Here is a 27,475-nt window from a genome sequence, read left to right as displayed (position 1 = left end):
TTTTATTTATAGAACTTATTGTTTTGAATTATGAAACTATTTTAATTTCAACTGGCTAAAGTGAAGAATGAGGAATATACCAAACTTCGCGATCTTCTTGTCAGATAATCATTCTATCCTAATAAATCTGTGTTTGCGTTTTCTTGTAATGATTTTATTTTGGCCGGGAAAAAACTAGCAAATATGCAGTTTAGTTGCAGTAGTAAAGATGATTATATATATACATATATATATGTACAGAACATTTGTAGGACATTAGTGTATTGGAGAAGCTAATGTAACTAAAACTCATAGACTTGATCACCGTCGAACACTTTATATACAAGATATTTGACACAGTGTAGAGAAAGTTAAAAAAATGAAATTAATGACCAGTGTTAAATTGTTCATTTGTAAGTAAGATTAAATATTGTGTTTATTAATAAGAACATGATTATTAAGTCTTTTTTCACTTATGAAAAACTCATTGTTCATATATTTCACGATATATGAACCATTCTTCTAGTATTTCCATCATTCACCATTGAGAAGTACACCATTCTTCTAGTATTTCCGGATATATATAATATTGCGGAAACATTACTTTTTTGTGGGGGGGGGATATACATGTACATAAAATAATATGTAATTTTTATTAGATACTTTTTGTTTTCTTAATTCATCGATTTTTTTATCATAAATTATTAACAAAGTATGATTTGGCGATTTTGCAATAACACATAAAATGGTGTTAAACGTACTAAGCACTTGTAAGTATTATACTTAATCATGATAAGAGTAAGTTATGAAACACCATTGTCTCCACAGACTTAACATAAAATTTTATTTACAAAAAAGAAAATTATCACATACATAATTAACAGACAAATTTTAAGAATGAGTGGAATCAACTAATATTTCTGTATGAGAATGCCCACTTAAATATTTATATGTAATCAGCAAATTGCATATACATCATCAGTTACTGAATTAGGAAAGAGAACTTTTCGCTTGAATCATTTAAACATACATTCCAGTAAAAATGTAGTATAATCTAACATAAAAAAGAAATTCCCAACCTAGTTAACTACATTTAATACTCTACCTTGCTGTATATAGAATATAAAAGGAGGAAAATCAAGCAGATAATAATATGCTAATGAGTGGGAAAAGAGCATTTCTATTGCCTAAAAGGATATTTCTATTGGAATAAGCATAGAATTTTCTAGTAGTGAATATTATGAAATACACATTTACAAAAATAAACAGGAAAGCTAACACATTCACAAAATGAATTCTAATCATTTTCCGAATCTAAACAATTCTATACAATAAGATGAAATCTTCCTTCAACCAGTTCAAACTTTCCAACAAATTCTCTTAGGTTATTAATAATAATTATAATTAATTGCTTGCATAGTATCATTTTTATGGACTAATAGTGGGGAAAACATAAGGGAAATTCTATGACATATCATATAGTAATATATCAGACACGACAAATAATAGAAATCTTTCAATAAGTTCCAAGCCTAATTACAACATTACATTTAAAGGAGTGAAACAATTGCACCATTCTGCTAGAATATTAAAATAGATGAAAGAAATGCTATCAGTTGAATTTTGTCAAGATGTGAAAGGTATAGTTAAGTCAGTAATGTCTGTATGTTTAATAACTTTTTGTTAAAAAAAAAAAAAAAAAACTACAGTGTACTGTATGTAGACACAAGCACCAAAGAAATGCACATGAAAGTTGAGAAGAGATAATGGAGAAATCGACAAGTGAATTTCTCAAACTATGATGGAAAAAACCATCAGAGTTGAAATGGTAGAAAATATCTTGTCTAAAAAATTGGCTAATTCAAAGTTGAGTGCCAGACGAGCACTTCAATTGCTAACACCAGAAATGAAGAAAAACAAAGTTTGGTATTGAGACCTGCACTTATGATGAACATAGATGAAAACAATTTTTATTCAAGGCTAGTGATAGATGATGAGATGTGGATTCACTCCCATAACCTGAAAATGAAACACTAAAATATGACAAGAAAGTGCAATTAAACCATTAATTTCATGGAAATTTCGACCATCATTCTAGAGGACACAAATGGATCACTACTTGTCAATTAATGCTACTGCAGCTACAATTTCAGATTACATAAATCAATAAATCTACTACTTCAAAGACCAAATAAAATTTTAAAAAAATAATAGAAACATTAAAATTTTATGAAAATAAGGAATTTCATAAAATAATAATGATGCTCCGATAGAAGGCAACTAGTAAAAAGAGATTTTTGAAAAGTAAAAGTTTTGTAGGCCAAAATTTGAAAGAATTGTAGCTAATAGCTAAAAATGCATTGAAATAAAATGCCCCATGTCTGAATTTCATCAAGGGAGAGGTCAGACCTAAACATTGGCAAGTTATCTTTATAATATCAAGCGAATGTTTCTATGCCCTCTGAGAGCTCCATGAAATGTTTTTTAATTAATTAGAGACTCTCTGTAACACTCATAAAACTCATGGCTCATGAATTTTATTTCAAATGATATTGTACTAATTCACAGTAAAACAGAACTATGTGTGCACAAATGTTAATCTTTATACCACAACTGGGGAAAACAAATCCACAAAAATATGCAATATATATATTATACATATATATATAAACTAAAACTTTGGTAAAGATAATGGCATAAATGATACCATTCAGGAATAATTTCAGACTAGTGATAAAGTTTTTTCTTCCAGAAGTTGATGCCTTAACATAATCAATCATCCAAGTACATTCAAATCAATGGGAAGATTGTAGAAAACTCAATATTTAATTTTACCATTTATCTTGTAGATGTACGTTAGGCTTAAAACTTATTGAATACCTTCGCAAGTGTTAACTGAAATAACATAATCATACAGACAAAAAACGTGACCTTGCAAGAGAATGGTGACACTGCTTTTTTATGCACTAATCTGATTAATTTTGAAATGAACTATACCTTTTAATGAACATACGCAATTATTTTAATTTCTATTACAAATGTGAATATTAGTTTTCTTATTAACCATATATTTGCTTTTCCAAACAGCAAAACCCTCTGAGTGACATGGCACGAATACAAGTCACATTCCCTTAGAAAACCCTCGATGAAGGCATCCATCCCCTTAAGCAGTGTGCTTGTGTGTGCCCCTGTGTGCTTTTCCATATTCCGATAACCCAACTTAATTAGCAAGGCTTTTTTTATTAGGTGATAAAGTATTTGCACAATAATTCTTAATTAGATATATATAATTATATTTCCCTTTGTTTTCATAGAATTTAACTGATAAGTGGCAGTGGCCGAGTGGTGAAATCACAGAACAGTTTGTTTGACCTGAGTTCAATTCCAGGCGAATGGGCTGGTTGCATGGTCATTTTGAGATTTTCTCCATTTGTAAAATGGACATGACTTATAAAATCCTCTATAAAGACATTTTCTTGGGCAGATAGCTCTGGCATGTTTTGCCAGAATCAAATATATACATCGCCCCAAAAAAATTCCATCCATTAGAGTGTTATATTGATTATAAAAATAAAAAAAAAGAGAACAAAATATTCTACATAATAAGAGTAGCAAAAAATCTCATGAACAGATAACAAGTGATCATGTTGCTCAGAGGGTTAAATTACACTGAAAATAAGTTATTGTTTTGTGAGTTTTTAAACTAGAAAGACATATAAGATTTAACTTTCTGACAAAAAAGAAATACTAAATAATAATTAACATAGAATATAAGGGATTCATGTGCTGAAAAAATTCTAAAATTTAACAATTAACTTTAATGAAAGACTTATACATTAAAAACGTTTTAAAAAACTCATATGGGAGCTCCTTTATATGACAATGACATACTGGAAAAGACTTTTAAAAATGGTATAAACATCCAATTCTTTCCTAAGCATTTCAAAACTCAGACGAGTTTGACTGAAGAAAATTCTGGCAGTCTCTGTTAGCTGCAACTTGAGCAATGTCTCAGAAATAACAGTTTCTACACATAAAAGTCAACAATCAACACTTTCAAAATTTACATTATTTAAATCTGATTCAAAAGAGATCAGCTGAACCATAATTACAATACATAAAGTAAGAATTTCAGTCTGGGTCTTGAAAAGAATCAATATACATCTTTACACATTTCCTACTATATTATGACAAGCTATGCTTTGTAATAAATTTCCTCAGTCATATTTAACTTACAATTTAAATTAAATCAAGGTAAATTCTTCAAGTTTTCCAATTATTTCAATTCATACAAATGTTTGGTATCACTTAGAAAATTAACTTAACATTTTGAATCTAAACATTTAAGTAGATTAGGAAAAGAATATGAATTTTACACTCATACCATAATGAATTTTGAAATAAATTTCCCTAAAAGTATAACATTAACTAACTAAAACTATTCAATGTATAAAAAGAGGCAAATTCAAAAAGTTTTCAAAACAGGTGAGTATGTATGAATCTATTTCAAATACACAGTCACCATTTAAACTAGTGGTACCTCTAGTACTAGCTAGATTTCTGATTACCAATTGGAAACTGTTATTAAGAAATTTTGCAGTTACATACATAATCTCAACATAAAAATTCTTTTAAATATAGAGAAATATAAATTCCGTATTTAATATTTAAAAAAATACTGCACACCAAGTAGTTAATCAATATTAAGAATGGATGGAATCAGTTAGCATAAACATTAGATTAGCCCACTTCAATATTTATATAGAATCAGTAAACTATATATTTATCCACTCAAATACTGAATTTAAGAAACAGATCTTTTTACATGAATAATTTAATTTATAAATCCAACAAAAAATAGTATAAATTATAAGCAAAACTGTAAACGAAATCTGTGAAAGAGGATAATCAAACAGAAATTTCTTTCTAGTATGTTGAAAAAGTCTACTCCTTTGACTAAAAGAATATTTATTCGGGATAAATATCAGATTTTCTAGCAGTAAATATTATTATATATTTACAAAAATAGGTAGATCATATTATTTACAAAACCAGCATTTTTAAAGTATATAAATACATATTATAATGTCAGTAATTTTAAAGTACTACAATATCAATTAATGTAGTTTAAAATAAAAGAATCATTTTACTAAAAAGGAAGGAAATAAACCAGAAAGACAGAGCTGACATTTGTAAACTGCAGACAATTTTGATTTAGCACACAACAAAAAATAGTAAGTGCTCATGTATATAAATAATGATGATAATAACATTACTGCTCTTATTTTTAAGCTTCCTTAAATTCATGAAAATATTCCAATGCCTTTTCCAGATATTTTCAGCTATATAGTAACTACATAATTGCTTGTTAATACAAAAATTCTCAGTGTACCTATAATTTTACACCTTTTAAGATATATGTAAACTGTACATAAAATTTTTAAATGAAATATTTACAAACGGGGAGGGAAAAAAGGCAGGAAGTTAGAATAGATATTGCAGAGAGAAAGAAAACAGTGCACATTTTTATTAAAAAAATTTTTCATTCTACAGGTTTCAAATTTCAGTAGTTAACCTTTTATTCAAGTCCCAAACTGAAAAATAGATTACAACTTTAAGATAACACCTTTTGCAAAAAGATTATGCTATATACCTTTTTGCCATTTAAGGTAGAAAACTACATCTCATATATAAACTTCATTAACAGTTCATACATGTTCTTTACAGTGATTAGTATAAAACATCACTAGTAAACATACTTTTGCCACTCATAGACGTGCTCAGTAACACTTCTGAATATATTTTATCAAGCACATTTCTACTTTACATTCTAATCAATATATCATGGCAAACTTCTGCATAGTTTCAGTCATGATACAAATATTAACAATAAGATCACATATGTATCAACAATTTGAAGAAATTCAACAAATTCTAATTTGAATGTCGAGGCAAAGTAATATATACTGCTGTAAGTATATTTAATTTAAAAGAAATATGTCTCCAAAAGCAGTTACTAGAATCCACAAATGTATTTAAAAGGTATGAAAAAAGTAAGATATATCCTGAAAAAACACATATAAAAATTATTGACATACCAATATAAATGCCACAGTATTTAAAAATGATTAAATTATTTATAATCATTTCAAGATGATTTAATATAGCCTCAGAAATTTACAAATATGTTAATGCAGTGAATAAAAATAGAATAAATTCAAAACCTGCATAATTGCAAGTAAAAGTACATCAGAAACATAATGCACAAAATTTAAGCAAAATATGATACATTATATTTAATAAATATAATCAGAAAACTAAATTGGTCAGAATTTTTTTATAATTATAATATTGGCACATGTATTTTATGAAAACAAATATAATATTCATAACAACTGTACAGAAAAACAGTAATGATGGGAAAACAATCTGTTGCAAATGCTGCATTGAAGTTTTAAAAACACTTTTGAATTTTCAAGGATTCTAAAAAATTCAAATTTCTAAATGATATAACATGCAATAAATATATTATAAATGCATTTACCAAGTAATCAAAGTATACACACATAAAATTTTGAAATTATAAACCATTTATAACAAATCATTCACGTTTCAGTTTTATGAATTTATTCAAAATAACAGTAATTTTTGTTTAAGGGGGTACTAGTCATAACTGTGTGCCAAAACAACAAATGAAGTAACCTGCTTATTTCACCTGCAAACAGCTGTGCAATAAATTCATTATAAACAAGTGAGAAGAATGAATGTCAGTTTCATAACTTTTCCCTTTTCAGTTGCCTTTTTAAGGGGAGAGTTGTTTGCTGAAGTGCTAAAAAAAAATGGAATCACAATGGATAATACATGTTAATTTGGCAGTTGCTAAATTGTAACAAGGCAAGATTTTGTTGGTATTATTGTAAAAAAGTATTATATGCAAATGTAAAATATTTGCATATAATACTTTTATATTATTATTTATATTATATAATATATTTTATTATATAATATAAATTATTAATTTATTATATAATATAAATTATTTATATTACATAATATATTTTATTATATAATATAAATAATATTTTACATTTGCATCAATTAGAACTTGTTTAAGTCTTGAAATTATTAAATATTGAATGTTACATGAAAAGTTATTTGTAATTTAAACACAAAAATATAAATTAAAATGTACACCCTACATTAATCAAAATTAATTTTAAATTACAAGTTTTCACAAATAAATATACAACATAATTTATTGTTAATAAATATCAGAATTATGGAAAAAATGATTATGAAATAATAAGCAATAGAAAAACCTAAAAATAGATGCAATGATTCAAAAAATTATTATGAAAATGCAGCTTTTGCAACAACAATGGTTCACAGGGAAAGGTAAGATTTTCAATTAGATAACACAGATAATTGTTAACAATATTAATCACTAAAATCACTTTCATCAGAAGGTCTGCTACCATCATCTGACAATGGTTCTGGAAAAGGTGGTGCCTCAGCATCAGGATTGCTGAATGAAAATACAAATAAAAATACTCTTAATATAAAATTTTCTGTTTCTGAAATCTTAAAATAAATGCACGTAGAAACAATCATAAAGCAATATACAAAACAGATGCATTCAACTGAATCAAAGCAATGATAAGCAGTATTAATTTTACATAAATTTAACAAGTACGATTCAATCCATTTTGAAGGACAAGTTAGCAAGAGTAAACTAACAGTCTCTTTCTAATGAGCATGAATCTGCATATACACAATCTCATAAATAATTTAAAATATTTTAATGCCAATACTTTAATATATATAAAATACAGAGACATTTAAATTACCAGTTACCCTGAATAATTTTTAATGGATAAAAAATTATTCAGTGCTACCAAAGCTATCAGTAATGATTAATGACAGTACATTGAGTATTTTCTCCAGTTATTCAAGTTATATTTTTAAAGCAAAATTTCAAAAATATCTTAGATTTAACTATGTATTTGGTATATTACACTGATTAATAATGGTATGAATTTTTCAGAAATCTGACTATGGTGTAGGTTATACACACTTAACACGGTATTGTACTCACAAAAAAACTTCGAAATTAAATTTACAGAAAATCTAACATATTTCTCTATTAACTGAAATAAAAATATAATGAGATGGGGCTTAACATGATAATTTTTAACACTTTTATTGCTATAGATGAGATATCTTCCAAGAATATTCACCTAGTGCTAGCAACAAGATAATTCATTCTCTGTACAAGGCTTTATTCATATTATCGCAGCATGTGACTTATTTATTAACTTTTCAGCTCATCCTAGTCCATATTTTTTTTTTTTTTGTTTTAAAAAACTTTACAAGCAATATCGCAAAGGTGCTTTACAGACACAATAGATGTGGTCATATCATTAACTGTTTTAGTACAGAGAAAATTATCTTACTCATCAATTGTAAAAGGACAAAAATCTGTCAACAGCATGGCAAATAGCAGAATTTGCCAGTTATTTGATTAGAAAATCCTAAATCATATATATAAATGTTTCTAAATTTTTGGAAGGGAAAGGTAATTAAAATCTATTCATTTGAAAGCCCTTTCGAAAGAGGTTAGAGGGAAAAGAAAAGGGACACAAAATCATTTGATTTCATCCAAGTGCCCACAATCAAGACTAGAATGTTAAACTGGCAGACAGCCATCATGTGCTTTACCTTAGTCAAATAACTTGATCCAAGTCAATAAGCAGCAAAAGTTCTTTAATAATTTAGTTTTTCAGTAAGAACAGATAGTGAAAAACATGCATTAAGTACACAAATGATGTAAGAATAGATAAAAGCCTCTTTTTGCTTGCTCAAGTAATAAGATTTGATATAACAAGGAAACCAAACAAGAGCACTAAAATTAGATTTACTGCATATTGTTAAAGGTTAGAAACAGAAAAGAAATTGTAAAATTACACACAATGAAAAAAGACATACAAATAGCATATTTCATGGTATCTATTTCAAACACAGGATTTTATACTCTCAAAAAAAAAATGTAACTACCATCTTGGTTAATATAAAACGACATTTTATGAAAAAAACCAAAAATTCACTCAAAAAAATTGCTGTAGGCTTTTGTGATCATAGCAAATTTACAACATCCTTTGCTCTCTTCTGTAAAGAAATGGAACTAGTAAGTTTTTATCTCAGAAGATATGTATAGCTTAACAGGGATAGAATATTTTATTAATATGAGGATTTTAAACCAAAAAAAAATTAATATTTATATTTTCCTAAATGAAATGCAAATTAAAAGAAGAAAATATCAAACTTTTTATATTTATTTTTTAATTAACCCTGAACACTGAAAAATTAATAGCATTTGTATTATGACTACTGGTATTTTTATTAAAATAACTTTTTAATACATACAACAGCCTATTAATTTATCTGTTAAATAGATCCTGTGTTTAGACATAAAAGCCTGAAAATGGACAACTCATTTTACATTAATATTAGTTTCAGAGAAAAATTTACCTTTCTCAACATTTTAAAATTCAATGCTATTCTCCAAAGTTTTTGCTACATGTAATGAAAGATGCATTCAACAGCAGGCTTCAATGGTAACAGAATTTTGTACCAAATTGGATAAAGTTTGGTTTGTGTGATTAATAGCAAAGCCTCGAGGGCTATCTGCCTAAAGCAAGGGATGCTTCATGGATGACTTTCTAAGGCGAACTGGCTTGTACACACATTACACATGGGGAAAACCACAAAAACACTCATTCAGCCAGCCCATTTGCCAGATTCAAACCTTGGACAAAGCTACCCATGTTCAGCAACTTCACCGCTTGGCCACTAGTAGGCCTCATATTGGGTAAAAAAGACTGCATTGCAGTTGTAAGCTATTTAAATGATTCGTCTATCCTAATCAGATCTAACGATGCCTCTAACCAAAGTTTACTAGTGGAAAATGCTGTTTGTTACATACTTACATGGGCACACAGGAAAAAAAAATTGCAATCTCAAGACTTCAGATTATAACTGACCTCAAACAAGAGTTTGCCATTATAAGTTTCAAAAAATTAAAAACGTAAAACATTTAATAAAGTTTGGTACTTTATTATTATGGGCCTCATTATTTAAACAAGGGCATGGCCCCCTGATAAATCACCAATATAAGTCATAAAATATCACCCAATGGCTAGTAGTCCTAACCACAGTGGTTTAAGGTTAGTACATAATGAGAACTCTGATTTGGGCATGTGTTATCAGTGTATTATAATTAAAGCATGGCCTTAAAATCTTGAACGCTACCATGTGAAATTTATATGACATACGTTCTTAGGCTAACAAAATACTTTTGATGATATACTAAAAGCAATTGATGGAACATAGAAGCAAAAATATAGCTAGAAGTAATGTTCTTAACTTTTTATTGATTAAAACTTCGGAATAATATTGGCATCATTTAAATAATGGGAACTATCAATATAAGAAAGTACTGGAATATTTTTTTAAAGTCTGATGTGGACACCACGACTTCCTTGTATGGCTTATTAAATATACACAGTTTTAGCTGCACTTCATTTAAACATATTTCCTCAAATTTCATTAGAGATATATTTCTCATTCAATCAATTCAGTTCCCACCTTGCAGCAAGGCAAAAATCATAAAAACTCAAAACATCTTCATTAAAATTGTAAAATGCAGAAGAACCTGAAAAAACAATTTTTACTATGAAAATTGCAGTTTGTATGCAAAAACAAGCGATTTAGCCAATCCAAATGCAAGTGATTTAGCCAATGCAAAAACAAGTGATTTAGACAAACTTTGTCTGGTGCCCAAAACTGACAGTTAACTTTTGGTCCCATTGGACAAAAAGACACTAAGCTGATGCACCGACTTAATTCACTATTCTCCTAAGGCTGCTATCACATACAATATTTCTTGCCGAAACATAACATTAGAAGGAATAATTCTGGGAAGTGAGCTTCTGCGAAATTGGGTTACCATCTTCATTTGGTAAACAGGCTGAAAGCCAAACAAGAATAAGTTATCGCTCAGATTGGGAAAGTGATGTTTCTTTTCATGTGACAATTGCTTTTCCATGTTGCATTTTGTGTTGCTCACACTCTTTTCATTTTAAACTTTATTGTTAGTTATGGAAAATAATAGAAAGGTAATGGCTATTAAGTAAATCACTTTTACCTCAACTCCGGTGATTCTAAAAGCTAAAGAGAAAAAACATGCAAAGAGAAGTTCTATTCTTTGTAATGATCTGTTGTCTAAATTTGATTTTATTATTGTAAATAGTTGTTTTTATCCATATATTTATTTAATAACTTTTATGTACATGATATAATGTCATTTACTGATATTTGATTTATGACGAGTCAAAAATTTTTATTTTATCCCCAAAATGTTAAATATGTCATAAAGGCTACTTGCTCGATTTTTTTTTGTTTAAATTCCAAAGTATAGTTACAAACGTAAAGGTTGTGTGTAAGTGGGTCAATTTCAATGACTAGCCCAATGCACAAAATGCACTTCAAATATTTTTCAACTGTGTATTCCATATCCATGATAATGTGCAAAGAACTGATGACTACAGTTGCTGTTAATTACATAATCATTATATGAATTAGAAGTAAATTCAAATTAACTTTTTGGCAATGTTCATTTTTGCATTCATACATACATATATATATATACATACACACATGTAATAAGTCATATACAGTCAAAAGTCTTTAATCCGGAATGATATATAATCCAGACCTCAAAGCTACAAACTTTCTGCGCATCCGTGAACGCATAATACCTTTACGCATGCGCATATGCATTATAAGGTATAAGCTAAGTTAAAGTTATCTAATCATCTATTTTAGTTAATGTTGCAGATTGTGTTGTTCCTTAATCTTCTAATTGGATCCGGCTTATTATTTTTTGCAGATTATTAGAGCAATTTTATAAAAGTAAGCTTGAACTTTCGATTATGTCAAAAAGAATTTCCGATTCTGAAGCTGTCAAAGGATCTACAAAGTGAAAGCATGTTTCGATGTCCATCAAACAAAAAGTGGAATTGCTGCAAAAAATGGATAAAGGCATATCCTTTGTTTCTCTAACCATTCCGAAATCTGTTTATCAATTTCACGCTGCTCTGCGGTAGGGGGTGGGGGGATGTTGCAGCGCACAATGAACTGGAAGTTGATCTGTCAGCACTATCCTTATCTTCAGGGCAGATGTTTTTATTTTATTCGGCTTATAATTCCTTACTAAATGCAGTTATTTCATCTCGATGTACTCCGTCTTTGATATAATTTAAATCAAATTCCTCATCATTATAAATAACTCGAATACACATAAAATAGTTTGCTGCTTGCAATTTTCTAATTTCGGCTATGCATAATGTATGCTTTGCGCACGCACGCATTGAAATAAATGTTTAATAAAGTAAACAAATAAATATTAAGCTTTTTTTCTTGTAAATTTTGATACCCTTTAGATCATAATTGCTCTTTATTTCATAAATTATGGTTTCATATTTTTAATTTTATAATTTCTGCATGCCACCTTACCAGATTTAAACTGATGATCTATAATCCAGAATCGCCGAAGTCCCGACAAGTCTGGATTAAAGACTTTTGACTGTATTTACCTACACATAGCAAGAGAGATGCGATGGTTTAGAAGTTGTTGATGTATATTTATTAGTATTAATATAATGTATAAAATTTTTATTAATGAATGTATATACAATTGTTTTTCATCATTCATAATAATAAATTCATAAATTTCCAACATTTCAATATGTAGCATTTATAATAAAAATATAGTTCTTAATATGTCTAAAAAGCATTTCATTAATAACATGAAGATAATAGCATACAAATTTAATGTGTATTGTCATTATTAAATAATCTATGTTTTAATAAATATATATAATCACTGCTTTTAACATAATCGCTGATTATGTAATTTCAATTTAAAAGTAAAAAAATGTAATTAGCAGAAAAGTAAAGTCGCTCATATACAAACATATTTCAAAAAAATTATTCCCCTTAATAAAAGAAAATTCTATTATATAACAAATACATTCTTTTCACACTATCAGCCCGAAATATGACAAATTTGGCGGCGAATAATTTGTAAAAAAATCATCAGGAATAGCTTGTCCTTACTGAGCACTTCATAAAATATTGTCTACTCTGAAAGTTCATGATTATAAATTTAATGAATATATAAACATTTAAAAATGATTTAGACAGTTATACTACAACAATGCAGTAATAAATATACGGCTTTTTCCGTATTTCTTCAATTACATCAGCATCTACTTCCACCATCTATGATTTCACAAGAGCCATCGCCATACTGAAAATTACTTTCAGAAGTGATCCTTCAGTGATCTTTCAGAAGCAGAACTTTCCTCTGATTGGTTGAACGTACGCGGAGCACATCTCCAGACAGAACATTTTCGGGAAGTTTTCAAAATATTGCTCATAACCGGGACATGTTACGCCTAGCTAGATGAAATATTTATCAGAAGCCTCCCATATAAACCAGTGCTACTAGAATCTCATTTCTCGGAAATGTTCCACCTAGCCGCTCGCGTCGACATAAGTGATAAGTGTTTAACAGTTGCAAATGTAAACCAATTGTAGTTTTTTAAGCCTAGCACCACTTAAAGTTTTAAATTGTTGATAATTCTACAACTATTGCATGCAGATTAACTAAAGGCATAAAAAACCTTAACTGGAAGATAAGAACAATATAATTCAATCACTTTACCAACATACATGAAAGAAAACATACTAAGAGAATAGATATATATATATATATGTTTGATGTGGCTACTTGCAACAAAAATGGGAGGTGCACAATTACATGTTATAGCTGTCCATATACAAAATTTACCTGCTCTACAGCCATTCCACTTTCAGTTATGGCAGACAAATAAGTACGTAATAAAAAATTACAAAGAAATCCCTTTTAAATTCATTTTGCAATCCATTTTGGAAAAAATAGCCCTTTATTCTTCCCATATGTATGGATGTCATGCAAAAACAGAATTTAAATGGATTTGAGAGCAGTCAAAATAGATACTCTCACTGAAATACGACACCCAAAATTTTTCGTGATTATAATACTTCCTTTATTTCGTACAAGGAAGTAAAAAAAGGAGTGATTTTATATCAGTTAAATCTGTCTGTATCAAAAACATACTAATAAAAATATAAAATACTGCAAATACTAATAAAAATTATCAAAAGGCTATATTATACATTAAATAGATTGTTATGTAGTATTTCTTTATTGCAGCAGCTACAGCACTTAGTATGTTAAAACTAGCAAAACTAATTCTCAAATTTGTAGCGATCAAATTTTGAAAGTCACACAAAAGTATACAACTTTAATAAAAGAGCACCTTTAATTTAAATCAGATACTATATCAAATACTATAAAAGTTCAAGAAAATCCAGTTCTCCAATGGAAGATGTTTTTTGAATAATTTTGGCAGCAGAAAAATTGAAAGTGTGATTTTCGGACCAACAACGTTGAGCAACAGACTTCTGTGTTTCCTTTTTTCTAACATATGCCTCATGTTCCTTGATGTGAAATTTTAAGGCTGTCTTAGTTTGTCCAGCGTAAATTAAACCACACTGGCAAGGAATCCTATAAATACCACAGGAATTTCTATCCGGAATGGGGTCCTTGAGTATGGAATTCGGAATTTTATTGATGGGAGAATAAACGACCCAAAAGTTAAATTTCTGCAAAATATGTGCAACTTTATAGCTAATTGATGGAAAGAAGGGAATGACAACAGAATTTTTATAATCTCCTAAAACAAGAGTGTGCCTTTTAGTGTGTTGAAATGAGAATTTTTTAACTGCTTGATTAATAATGTTGGGTGAAAAGCCCCTGTCAACAGCTATTGCTTTTAAATAATTTAGTTCTTTTCTTCATCAAGGGATAGTTTGGAGGAAGAAACTTGAAGAGCACGGAAAACATAGAAATAAAATGAAACTAACTTTCGTTTAGTTGGATGACATGATTTAAAGTGTGGTGGAAGGTAAACCGTAGTACTGAAGTTGGATGTGTTACGTGTGACCAGAATGTAGAGAAACGGAAGAGAATTGCAAGTCTCAAGTTCAAAAGTGAACTGAATAGCAGGATCAATAGAATTCATTGTTGAAAGAACTTTATTTAAATCACCTTTATTACCTTCAAACAGGGAAAAAGTATCATCTACATAGTGGAACCATACCGGGAAGCTTAAAGTTTCAAACAATTTTGATTCATAATAATGCATGTAGACATCAGCCAGGATAGAACTGATGGGGCTTCCCATGGCTAATCTCTCAGTTTGCTTGTAATATTTATTTTGGAAAGCAAAATGTGTTTGTTTCAAACAGAATTGAGTGAGAGAAATTAGCTCATCAATTTCGATGCAAGAGAAATGAAATACACAAAGTCTGGTTTCTAGATATCTTAATGCACCCTCCACTGGAACACTGAATAATGATTTTACATCAAAAGAAACCATGAGTAAATTTCTAGGAGAAATGTTTTTAACCTTTTTTACAAACTCTACTGAATTTTTTATGGTGTAAATGTTATTATCTAATAGATTTGAAAATCTAGAAACTAAATATTTAGCTAATGGATACGAGGCAGTACCTAAATTTGATACAATACGGTGAAAAGGAATACAGTCAAATACCGAAAATCCGCCGACCTAAAATCCACCAACTCCTGAAATTCGCATTGCCTCTCAAAATATAAACATTCAGTTTATAGGTTCACAACATTGAGTACGAAATATCGAAAAAATACTTACCGAATAATGACGTCATAATTACCGAATAATAATGAGTATATTGGAAATACCAAATTATTGACATCATGATATAAGTTTTTTCTCCTCTAATCTGCATCGAGGTAAGAAAGCAGACGATTCACTCAACTCTTCTTTCAAGTTCACAATTCACGTTGTTGTATTTTCTAAGCTTTACTATTTCATGAGATTATGTAGTGCTGCCTTTTTTTTTATCCAGATATTTTGTGGATAAATTAAGAATATTTTAAATTTAAGCCCTTTTTAATATAATTACAGATAAGAAACGCACTCATGATTTTACTGTTTGCAACGTTGAGAAACGTAAACACGTTGCATTCATGGTAATGCAAAAGTGCAAATTCTGAAAAAAATGGAGATAGGTGCATTTTATAGCAGAATCGTATGGAAATGCGATACGATTGTGTATGATATACGGAAAAATAAAGAAAAGTTGTTGAAATTTTACAGCAACAGTGATTCTAACACCGGAATCCGAAACCGGAAATCTTTGCATGAGGCGAAATCGGCAAACCTCAATGCTGTGTATATATAATACAATGAATAATATAATCAATTTATATATTGTAATAATAATTTAAAGCATATAATAAGTTATTGCAATAATGTATATAATAATTTAATTAAATGCATCTAATACGCCTTATTTATTTTGCACTTTTAGTCTGAATATTATGATTTATTTTTTCTCTCCTGAAATCTGCAAAATCCTAAAATCCACAAAACTTCTGGTCCCAAGCTTTGTGAATTTCTGGACTTCTACTGTACCACCTTTATGAATTTTGGGAAGAGCATATAATCTGGCACAATTCACAACAGATGGGATAAGCGAATGTTCTAAGTTGCTTGAAATGATTTGTGAAGATTTGATCGCAGTTTTTATTTTTGACAGGTCCGAAGGTGAAGGATCTTTAGGGATCAGCTTATATGGTCCTTCATTTAAGAGTTTAGTAACACCATCGATGTAAGTGTTCTTAACCATGACGACTATCTGGCCACCTTTGTCGACCTTTGAAATGATAATATCCAGGTTAGAATGAATTTCGCACATTGTAGCTCTTTCTCTCACATTAGATCACTAGATTTGATTTCAAAGGTTTATTATTGAATTTAACATTATGAGCGATAAGATGCCTAATAATTTCTTTCTGTGAATCTGAAACTTTACTGAACTTGAAAGCTTTTCCGATAGGAGCCAAAATCTTTGGAATCGAGGGTTTACAGGTTTGTGAGAAGTTAAAATTATAGTTTGGAATTCTCTCTTGTTCTTCTGATAAACTAACATTAGAAATATTAACTATTGGCTTAATGTTTACAATGGGAAGATTTTTTTGAACTACTTGAACTGGAAGACTGTAAAAGAAGTTTTTCGAATTTAACTGCAAGGGTGTTTTTATGACGATTAACTGCATTCTCCATTCTAGACCAAGACAGTGAATTTTGTATATCAATTAGCGAGTTCCAGATGAAGCTTATAGAGCTCATGTTCAATTTTTGGAAATGTTATATTCTTTGAAGACTGCTACAGCTTCATTGCATATGAGACACACTGGTTTATTTTTTATACAACTGTAAAAAATATTTTCAGGTTCATTGATCATTAAAGGCACGACACTCATATCAACTTTATGTTTTTAGTATCCATTTTGGGGTTGAAATATTTTACGAATAACTCAAACAAGCACTATCTATGCTATACTTTTAATAATTTTTCCACTATTTACAATGATGCAATATGTCCGCAATCTTTCCATACACAATCAATAATATTAGAACTCATGCCAAAAAGAAAAAGCCGCTGGCTGGATCTTAAAATCTTCCATATGTGAGGTCTAATTCACCTATATTGGATTTCTACATGTATGCTCCTTGAGAAAGAAATAACGCTTGTTGGCGCCAATCTACAGCTATAACTAATACAGAACTTCTGCTTTTAACACTTTACCGATTGAAAGCTGTGTTTGATATTTCCATCGATTTATGTTTTGTAGAACAAAAATAGAGAAAGTAAAAAGATCATCAGTCCTTTGAAAAAAGGAAAAATTAATATTTAAACAAAGTAGAAAAGGAGATGGATATATAATATAAATATTTCTTTTAATCTGCCTCAGACCGACAAATTAGAATTCCATCCGGTGGGCCGAATTTGGCCCGAGGGCCGTAGTTTGCCCATTCCTGCCTTATCTTTTACTCAGTTTACACTGAGGACATTTTTAACCAGACATTTATATTTCTTGAGGGCAAATGTATCTCTATTAATAATAAAAATCTCTTGCAGCCTGGGCTAGAGCCACCACATGAAAATGATCAAGAAGTCACAGATAAGAATATTTGGTAAGTATTACAACATTAATGCTCTCCAAACATTTTACAAAAAAAAAAAAAAAAAAAAAAAAAATAGACCCCGACTGGTTACAGTCTATATAACATAGTGTCTAGGAGTGTCATTCAGGCTGGAAACAAGAACACTCAAGCCTGAACCCCCGACCTGGTCCTTATTTCTTTGATGCACTGGAAATGGTACAGGACATTTTGATGCACTGGAACTGGGAACACATTTTTATTAAATATATTTGCTAGCTGAGATTCACCAAAGTGAGAATGCTTTAGCTGTGGTAGCTTTGGGGGTCACATCAACTCTTTTAGCAGGTAATTAAGCAATGCATACAGCTTTGAAAAAAAAAAAAAAACACTGAATCTGCGAGTTTCAAAACAATTTATTGCACCATAAACAAAAGCTTCAGTCAAGCAGAAATGCTTACGCAGTGCAAGCTTATAGTTTAGAATGAATGCACCAAGATGCACAAAAGGGCACTAGAAGCCCTTGAGCGGTAAGACATGCACAGAAATGCTTGGCAGATGAAATGGGACTGCCGTCTTCCTAGCAAGAGATTTTCAACAAACCTTGCCTGTGATTCCCCATACACTGCGAAAAAAAAGCATTCTCACACTGCCAGTGGATAAACTTAATGCCTGCTTTATGGAGTCATTGGTCTTATGGATACAGGTGTACACAATGGATTTCAAGATTACTATGAGGGTATACTTACAAGCAGAAACAAATACAGAACAGTTTGCATAACAATTGCTGTCACATGGCAATGAAAAATATCGTATTGACCTCACTGCTGGTTTAATTTAATTTCCCTCAAATTTTTGCAATATGGCAAAATCACTCAATGATATAACAGCTAAAGTGTTTTTGGATGTACAGGAAAATTACTTGACAATTAGAATTCTAAATTGCAACATTAAAAAATAAATTTTCTTTCATTTGTTAGTTTATAGCTCCCAAATATAGTCTAATAATAAAGCAAAATGGTAACTTTCAGCTTTTATGTTAATGATATATTTTAATTAAACAAAGGGTAGGAATACTAATGAGAAACTGATGTCTTTAGAGGTACACATATTTTTCAGTTCTAAGTTTCACGTTAACTAATTATGCAGTATAATAAAATTTACTTCAAAATTTCTGGATCCACACCTTCAGCCTGCATTTTCAATTGGACAGCACCAACAGGCACACCCTAAAAAATGAATTTTAATTAATAAATATACAGAGAGAGAGAAAGAAAAATTTATTATCAACCTTTAAAGAGTTTAATTGCAGTTGTATACTAACTTTAATCAGTCATTGGATAACTTTTTTTAAAAGAAAGAATGCAGAGTAGAGAATATATACACTTTTAGGAAAATAAAAACTAATATACCATGCTTTATTATAAATAAGAATTAATCGACTTAAGCTGCTGAATTCATTCATCAGTTAATAAGCTTCAGGTATGTGTTTGAGAAGAGAAAATTTGGAAAAAATACATATATATTTAGAACTATTAAGAATATAAGGAAGCATTTTTTACCATTATGAATTATAGCTTGTCTTTTTATTCTTTACACACATTTTGAAGACACAATAATTAAAAGCATTAGTAATAAACAAAATAACCAAATACTGTTATTTAAATTTTTGACAATAAAATAGATTTTAAAACAAATTTTTCAAATTAATATGAAGTAATAAATTAAATATCACAAATGATAAATTAAATATCATTACATAAAATAATCAGATTAAAGCAGTTCCTAATAACTGTTCTAGTCTTAAGTTTATACTTTGCGAGTTATCAGTACTACCTACTAAAGGAAATACAGTAATTAGAGCTTTTAATGATGCTTTAAAATAATGTAATGAAACAGCATAAGTGAAATAAATCAGCCAGCATTAAAACAAAACTGGAAAACTGAAAGAATATGGAGAAAATGTCTTAAAATTATTTAGATAGCAACAAAACTTTAAAAACATTAGAATCTGCCCTTAAGGCTTATATTTAGTCTTTTCCTGTTCACATTTGAAATTTCACAACATTTTTTTAAGGATGTCAATCATTATCTCTAAGAATTACTATTTTCATGCAAGATACAAAATATTAAAAAACTTTCAAAAAATGTACTTGAATGAACTAAAAATGCTTAAGAGAAATAGCTGAGGCAGTTCACTGCTTCATTAGTTTAATAGTAGTAGTAGTAGTAGTTATTAGTTATTTCAGTAATTTTAATACACTGCTAAGCAAAGTTATGCTTAAACTAAGAATTAGCGGCGTAGCTACGGAAGAGCAAGGGAGGTCATCTGTCCATGGGCACAGCATCCAGACGGCACCAAATTGCTGTGAATAAAATGCTTTCCATTCTTGGGCTTGCAAACAAGGGAGCACAGAAATTACAGATATTCCTGGTCACTGAAAACCCTAGCTACGGTTCTGCAAGGAATTAAACATCACAGACTAGAGATTTTCAAGGTTAGTAACCATAGTAATTTCTATATAAAGTCTGTAAACCAGAAGTGTTATTGTTATTCTTACATATTAAATTTCTGTTTTTAAATAAATGTAAAATACAGTATATTATGCAGATTAAGTTACTATAACATTATATTTTTTAAATGAGGAATTTTTACATTAATAAGATTATTTGTTGATTTTTGTGATCATATTGAGATCATCAGAAAACACCAAAGTATCATTCCTTGAAAACAGTTTGAACCCTTATCCTGTGCAATTAAAAAAAAAATCATTTGCAAAATTCTATTGTCATACTTATTATTAGAAAAACTTAGCTAAAGTTATATTTTATCAATAAATACAACAACTCATTCTACTGCCTTTTGAGCACAAGACAATGCACAGTGTTACAACTCGAATACGAAATGAGCGAAAGTTTCTCTTCTGCCAATGACAACGAGGAGTCAAAAAACAAACATGGAAGAGAGCGGTCGCACACTCGGTTTCATACGAAGGGGGGATAATCCCCCATCTTTTGATTTGAAATTAATCTTGAATTATGTATATATTGTAATATAAAAGATGTGTGTAAATAAAAGTCATTAAGACTTAATTCAATAGTGATTTCAATAGTGATTTGAATCGAATATACAAATCGAAAGTTCTCCCAAATAGAACTATGAATTATGTTTAAATTTTACTGACCGATTGCTCTCGCACAGAATTCTTAGTGTGCTACCATCTTAAAAAATGGTGGCACACTGTTATCTTTACAAACAAGTTCACGAATTTCAGTTGGAGAACGGATAGTCAGAAATAATTTAATTTTCTTCGGTTAAGAATTCTTAAAAATATTTATAAGAATATTCCTTCATTAACAATTTTAATTTTTTTATCATGCATAAATGTTCTCATCATGAAATTATAATTAATGATGAGGGGCCTATTTTATGTCTATTTTTGACAAATTCTTCCTTTTGATGATTAAACTGATATAATCACATTAATGAGAAAACACTGAAACTTACCATATTTATCATTTTGAAATACTTTGCATAGCGTGGATCTTGTGAAACAGTTTTTACTGGTTTCTGTGGCTCAGTAGATGGAGGAGGAGGAGGAGGAGCAGTCTGATCTGCATTGGGCGTGGATTGAATAGTGGATGGCTCAGGAATGTTAGCTTCATTTTGTTGAGGACTAGAAACCGTTTCTGAAGGTTCAGCATCAGACACATCATCCAAACCTGGTATTGATGCTAACTGTAAACCAAGTAACAAATTACACAAATGAGATACCAAATCATTTAAATAATCAGAATAAACAATGCATTCAATATTTTACTTTGACACTTATATCTACTTATACTTGAAATCTTACTATTTTAACTTCATCAACTTAAATATGGATTATAATGTTGCATGTTTACATAATGGATTGAATGCACACAGAATTGATGATGGTTTGATGGAATTTATTGTCCCAAAAGAAACACTTTACAGTTCTGAAACTTTCCACAAAAATACTCATATAGCTCTTTTCAGTATCAAAGTACAATCAGTAGTAACAAACTACTAAGGACATTAAACAGACCACAATGCAAAGTTCTCATGGAGATTTCTCAATACTCCACAGGCTACTCTGAACTAAAAAGCTGAGAAGTGATGCTCTCTCCGGTCTTGCATAATTTTCCCCTGCTTGCAGGAAATCTCCAGTACTTTCAGTTTCTCGAAATTACTGGAGGCATATATGGTTAAAGTTACATATAAGGACTGGATATGATTACAATTACATATAGGAATAAAGTACAGTACCAATTAAAGTTATACAGGGACTGGACCAAAATGTCGCCGAGTTTGGTGACTTTTGGTCATTTCTCACCAAATTTGACAACAAAAATCAGTTGCAAAAACCATCACAAACTCGACGCAGCCTTAGCTCAACTATATATTCGGATAACGCTACCAACTTTGTCAACTAGCCAACTCCGATATGAAAAGGCTGTTAAACCTCGCCAAAAGTCCCCCTAGTCTGTCATATTTAGCTTCTGAATCAATCATTTGGAAATTCAATCCACTGCATTCTCCCAACTTCGGTGGTATTTATGAGGCCGGGGTGAAATCCTTTAAACACCATCTAAAACGAACTACCGGAAATGCAAAATTGACTCTTGAAGAATTTTTGACTGTTATAAATCAAATTGAAGGTATATTAAATAGTAGACTTTTATCTTCAGATCCAAATGATTTTGAAACTTAGACCCCCTGAACATTTTTTAATCGGAAGACCTTTTAATGCTCTACCTGAACCTTGTATAACAGAAATTCAAACAATAGACTTTCCCGCTGGCAGAAAATTGTCAAAATTAACCAAATAATATGGAAGAAATGGTCCAGAGATTATCTAAACAGTCTTCAACAGAGAAGCAAATGGTTCTTTCAAAAGGAGAATATAAAAACAGGTACTCTTGTATTAGTTAAAGAGGATAAACTACCTCTATGTATGTGAATAGTAGGCCGTATCTACAACACCATCCCTGGAAGCAATGGCAAAATCCATGTTGTTGTTATCAAAACGTCTCAAGGACTGATCAAACGTGGAATATCGAACCTATGTATTCTACCTATGAACGACTGACGTAGTGAATTTATATTAAAATTACTTGTATTAATATTGCATACCTATTTTATTGTAAAATGTAGTAATTTGTTTAATGGATAGATTATTGCATTTAATTGTTTCGAACTGATAAATGTATCTAACTTTGAATTCTACGTTAGATTTGAAATTAGTATCTCAATGCCAGGCGAGATGTTGGCGACTGATCGTCTGTTATACGAAAACTTTTTCCTCTACCGTAGTTGCCTAGCAATCTTGTATCGCACATGCGTCAATATTGTTTGGGTATTGTATTTCTTGTTGTTAGCTGGTTTGATGAATTTTGTTTTTGTTTGGATTTTGAATGACTGCTAATTGAGTGGTTATTTTTCAAATAAAATAAAAGATGAATTTAAAGGGAAATCAGTTTCGTAATTTTGAACTACAGTCCAAAACAACAACCAAAATGGTGTTTTCTAAAAGCAACAACCAAAAGCATTTTATGCATTAGCTTTATTTATTAAATATCACGTTCTTTATTCTTAAATTACATAAAATTCAATTCAACAGCAATATCACAAAATATTTTAGAATTTTTTATACATAATCTCGCACGTTGGGGATAAATTGATACTGAAAAATTGTTTATTTCTCCTTTTTGAATATAAGATTTGGGATCTTGATTCCGTTATGGGCTCCTGAGCAAACCAGTGTGCTGGGGCCCCTACAATAACAGCTCACCAAAGAAAGATGTAAATGAAGTATTAGGTGACTCTTGTACTTGCATGCCCCCTGGGACAAATGCCCAAAGGGTCCATGTGTTAAGATGGCCCTGGTCTTGATGCAAACTTTTATTGTTCTTTTAGTTAGGTCAAAACAGATTAAACCATACAGGCAAGATATGCTACAATTTCCTCCAAGAATTAAAACTAAAAATGGGATAATTAAGAATAAAACCCATTTTGGCTAATCTTTGGAATATGGTAACAGGTAGTTTGGTGAGATTTTGGTAAGGCGATAAAGGTTACTAGCTAGGACTTTAGCAGTGTACATGGATAAAGTCAAGAGTGTGCGCAATGCCATGTTTGCGCAATTCTGGGATGTTTTTTCAAGTGAAAATAGGTCGACGTGTACATGGATGATACCGTGTATGTGCAATTCTTATAAACGCGGCAAGCAGTGGGCGATTCTGTACTTTCTCCTAATTTCGCACCTAATCTTCGTCACAATTAAGCACTTTTGTTCCATGAAAGTTCTAGCATAAGCGTAATTCGGCTAGCAGATTGTTAGAAAAAAATTTTGAGTAAAAAAAAAAAAAAAAAAAAAACATGCCTTTACTTTGTGAAAACAAAATGGCATCCAAAAAAAAAAAAAAACTAGCAGGTTGCTGTAGCAGGGTTGGTTGCCAAAAAATTGCCAAGTTACCATAATGCAAAGCTTAAACCAAATTTTAATTATACGTCAGAAAATAATATGAAAGTTGAACTTCTGGAGAATCCAAGCAAATTTGCAAATGATAGAGTAATTAAAAGGATTATGGGCTAATCTTTGGAATATAGTAACAGGTAGTTTGGCAACATTTTGGTAGGCGATAAAGGTTACTAGGGAATAATGTGAGAAGTACTCAGTTCCGATTACGCATTATTTTGTGTGAGGGAAATGAGAGATCATGAGATATATCATGTGACATTAATGGACGAATTACAGTTCTTTAATCGGAAAAGGGGGGAAATCTGGAAATTTTGTATTTAGCTTTATTCTGTGTTGTGTGAAACAGTGTTGGTTAATTTTTGGATCCCATGGCCCTATCTAAAGTGAATTCGAAATGGGTATTTAGTGGGATTGAAAGGGGTAGTAATAAGTGTTTTTTAAGGTTGTGCAAGATAGAAGTAAAGATTGCTTATTAAGTTTTATTAAGTTATTTATTCTACCTCGTACAATAATAATATCTGATTGCTGGAAGTCATATGTCTGTTTGGAGGATGAAGGTTTTCAACATCTTGCTGTGAATTATAAGTATGATTTTAAAGATCCTGAAACAAGTGCACATACGATTACTTTTTATTTAGCAGAGGAAATAAGAAAAGTTTATCCGCCACGTAATCAAGATTCTGAAGAAGATTAGGTAAGTTAGTATTTTTAATTATTTGAGGATATTATTTTTATGCATTGTTCTAAATGTAAGGAGTAAATAAATTAACATGGTATTATTGGAAAATTGTTATTAGCAATGATTTAGTTTAAATTAGGATTGTAAGCTCATTTTTATTTAATTATATTTTAATTAAATGATAGTTATTTTGTGAATTATATGTTTGTAACAATTTGGTATACGTTTCAGTGGAAGTAACCGTGCATGGAAATAATTTAAATATTTGACACTAAGTATTTGCAACCATTTTTAATGTTTGCGTTATAAATTCATTGGTGACGTTTATAATAGATAATTTACAGGTAAAAGTTTTTCGATACTTTATTTATTTTATATGTGCAAATGTTCATCCTTAGAAAGGGTATATACTTTTTCGCGATCAGGTAATTTCATATATGTCCTTTTTACCGAATTAAAAAATTCACAAAATTTTCATGCATTTTTGTGAAATTTTTCTAATTTATGAGAAAAAAGCAGTGTACATGGATATAGTGAAGAGTGTGTGCAATGCCATTTTTGTGCAATTCTGGGATGTTTTTTTAAGTAAAAATAAGTCGACGTGTACATGGTTTAATTAAATGATAGTTATTTTGTGAATTATATGGGTTGATCTTTGGATTATGGTAACTTGGCGATTTTTTGGCGAAAATTTGGCGACCAACTCTGCTACAGCAACCCTCTATTTTTTTTTTCGGCCGCCATTTTGTCTTCACAAAGTAAAGACATGTTTCTTTTTTTTTATTTACTCAACACTTTTTCCAACAATCTACTAGCCGAATTACACTTATGCTAGAAATTTTATGTAACAAAACTGCTTAATCATGACAAATATTAACTGCAAAATTGGGAAAAAGTGCACAATCCCAAACTCCTTGCGCGTTTTTCACAATAGCACATACACATAAACCATTTACACGTCGACTTATTTTTACTTAAAAAAAACATCCCAGAATTGCACAAAAATGACATTGCACACATTAACTTTATCCATCTACACTGCTATTTTCTCATAAATTACAAAAATTTGCACGAAAATGCAAGAAAACTCTGTGAATCTTGTGAAACATGTCTTTACTTCGTGAAGACAAAATAGCGGCGAAAAAAAAAAATAGAGAGTTGCTGTAGCAGAGTTTGTCACCAAATTTTCGCCAAGTTACCATAACCCAAAGATTAACCGGATTATGAATAAAATTATTATATTTATTTCTTATAGTGGACTGTCTTTTATGATGGCAAGATACAAAATTTCAATGACTTTATCAATGATTGCTGGAGAAAATCCTTTTTCAATGGCAAACCAACTCACAAAGTATATTACCTTACAACTGTCTATGGCAAACTAAGTTTGCTTTCTTTCCTAGTTTTAAATTACATATTAGTGTGTTTCTCTTTCTTTTTGAAGTTAACGAATACATTATCATTATTCTAAGAACACTTACACTGCATGAAAAATATGTTTTTACAATTAATAGAATTTTTTTTTTTTTTTTTTAATCTGAATAAAAGCCATTGGTCTGATAATTACAGCTTTAGAAGGTACTTCTACAAATTCCTAGATAACAATAAAATCTGTTCTCTGGAATGCAAGAGTTCTAATATTAATATCAACCATATACAGGTCACAATAAAAAAAACATGAATTATGATATGATATGCATACAAATTAAACAATAAGGAAGTATTATTACCTTAGCTTCAAGAATACACATTGATGCTTCTAACCTCTGTATTCGAATCAGTAAATTTTCTAGCTTTTCATCACAAACAGAAGAGAAATGATTTAAAAATGAAGTGGTTCGAATCAGAAAATGATTAAGAAATGTTAGTGTTCGTTTCTGATGCAAAGGATCGACCTAAAAGAAAAATGAAATAACATATCAACTTAAATCAATTATAAGAGAGGGCGTGCAATACTAAATTCATGCACTTAACTTATACTAAACGACATTTCATACTTTTGAATAATCAACACCAGAACCCACGATAGGTAAACCATCCGAATCCATGTTTAAGGAACAATTTCAGGAAAACGAACAAAATAATAGTTTCTGTTTAAACTATTCGCGTACAACTTGCTGCAGTTGCAGAGCAGACTGCAGATTACATTTGTT

At 30.0% G+C, this 27,475-nt stretch overlaps 1 protein-coding gene across 1 annotated transcript; it reads right to left on the bottom strand.

Annotated features, from left to right (window-relative positions):
- Positions 1-804: 804 nt before the first annotated feature.
- Positions 805-27,475, bottom strand: CCDC53 (Coiled-coil domain containing 53). The gene is made up of 5 exons (XM_035350498.2): positions 27,320-27,475; positions 27,053-27,217; positions 21,646-21,876; positions 19,302-19,366; positions 805-7,504 (listed from the first exon to the last, which is right to left on the bottom strand). Exons 1-5 carry the CDS (start codon positions 27,368-27,370, stop codon positions 7,417-7,419), a joined length of 600 nt encoding a protein of 199 aa, XP_035206389.1. The 5' UTR covers positions 27,371-27,475; the 3' UTR covers positions 805-7,416.

This window comes from Stegodyphus dumicola, chromosome 10 (assembly GCF_044657685.1).
Source record: "Stegodyphus dumicola isolate Sdum_Otavi_A_Nest chromosome 10, ASM4465768v1".
NCBI classification, from domain to species: Eukaryota; Metazoa; Arthropoda; class Arachnida; order Araneae; family Eresidae; genus Stegodyphus; species Stegodyphus dumicola.
This window is presented reverse-complemented; position numbering and strand designations above follow the sequence as displayed.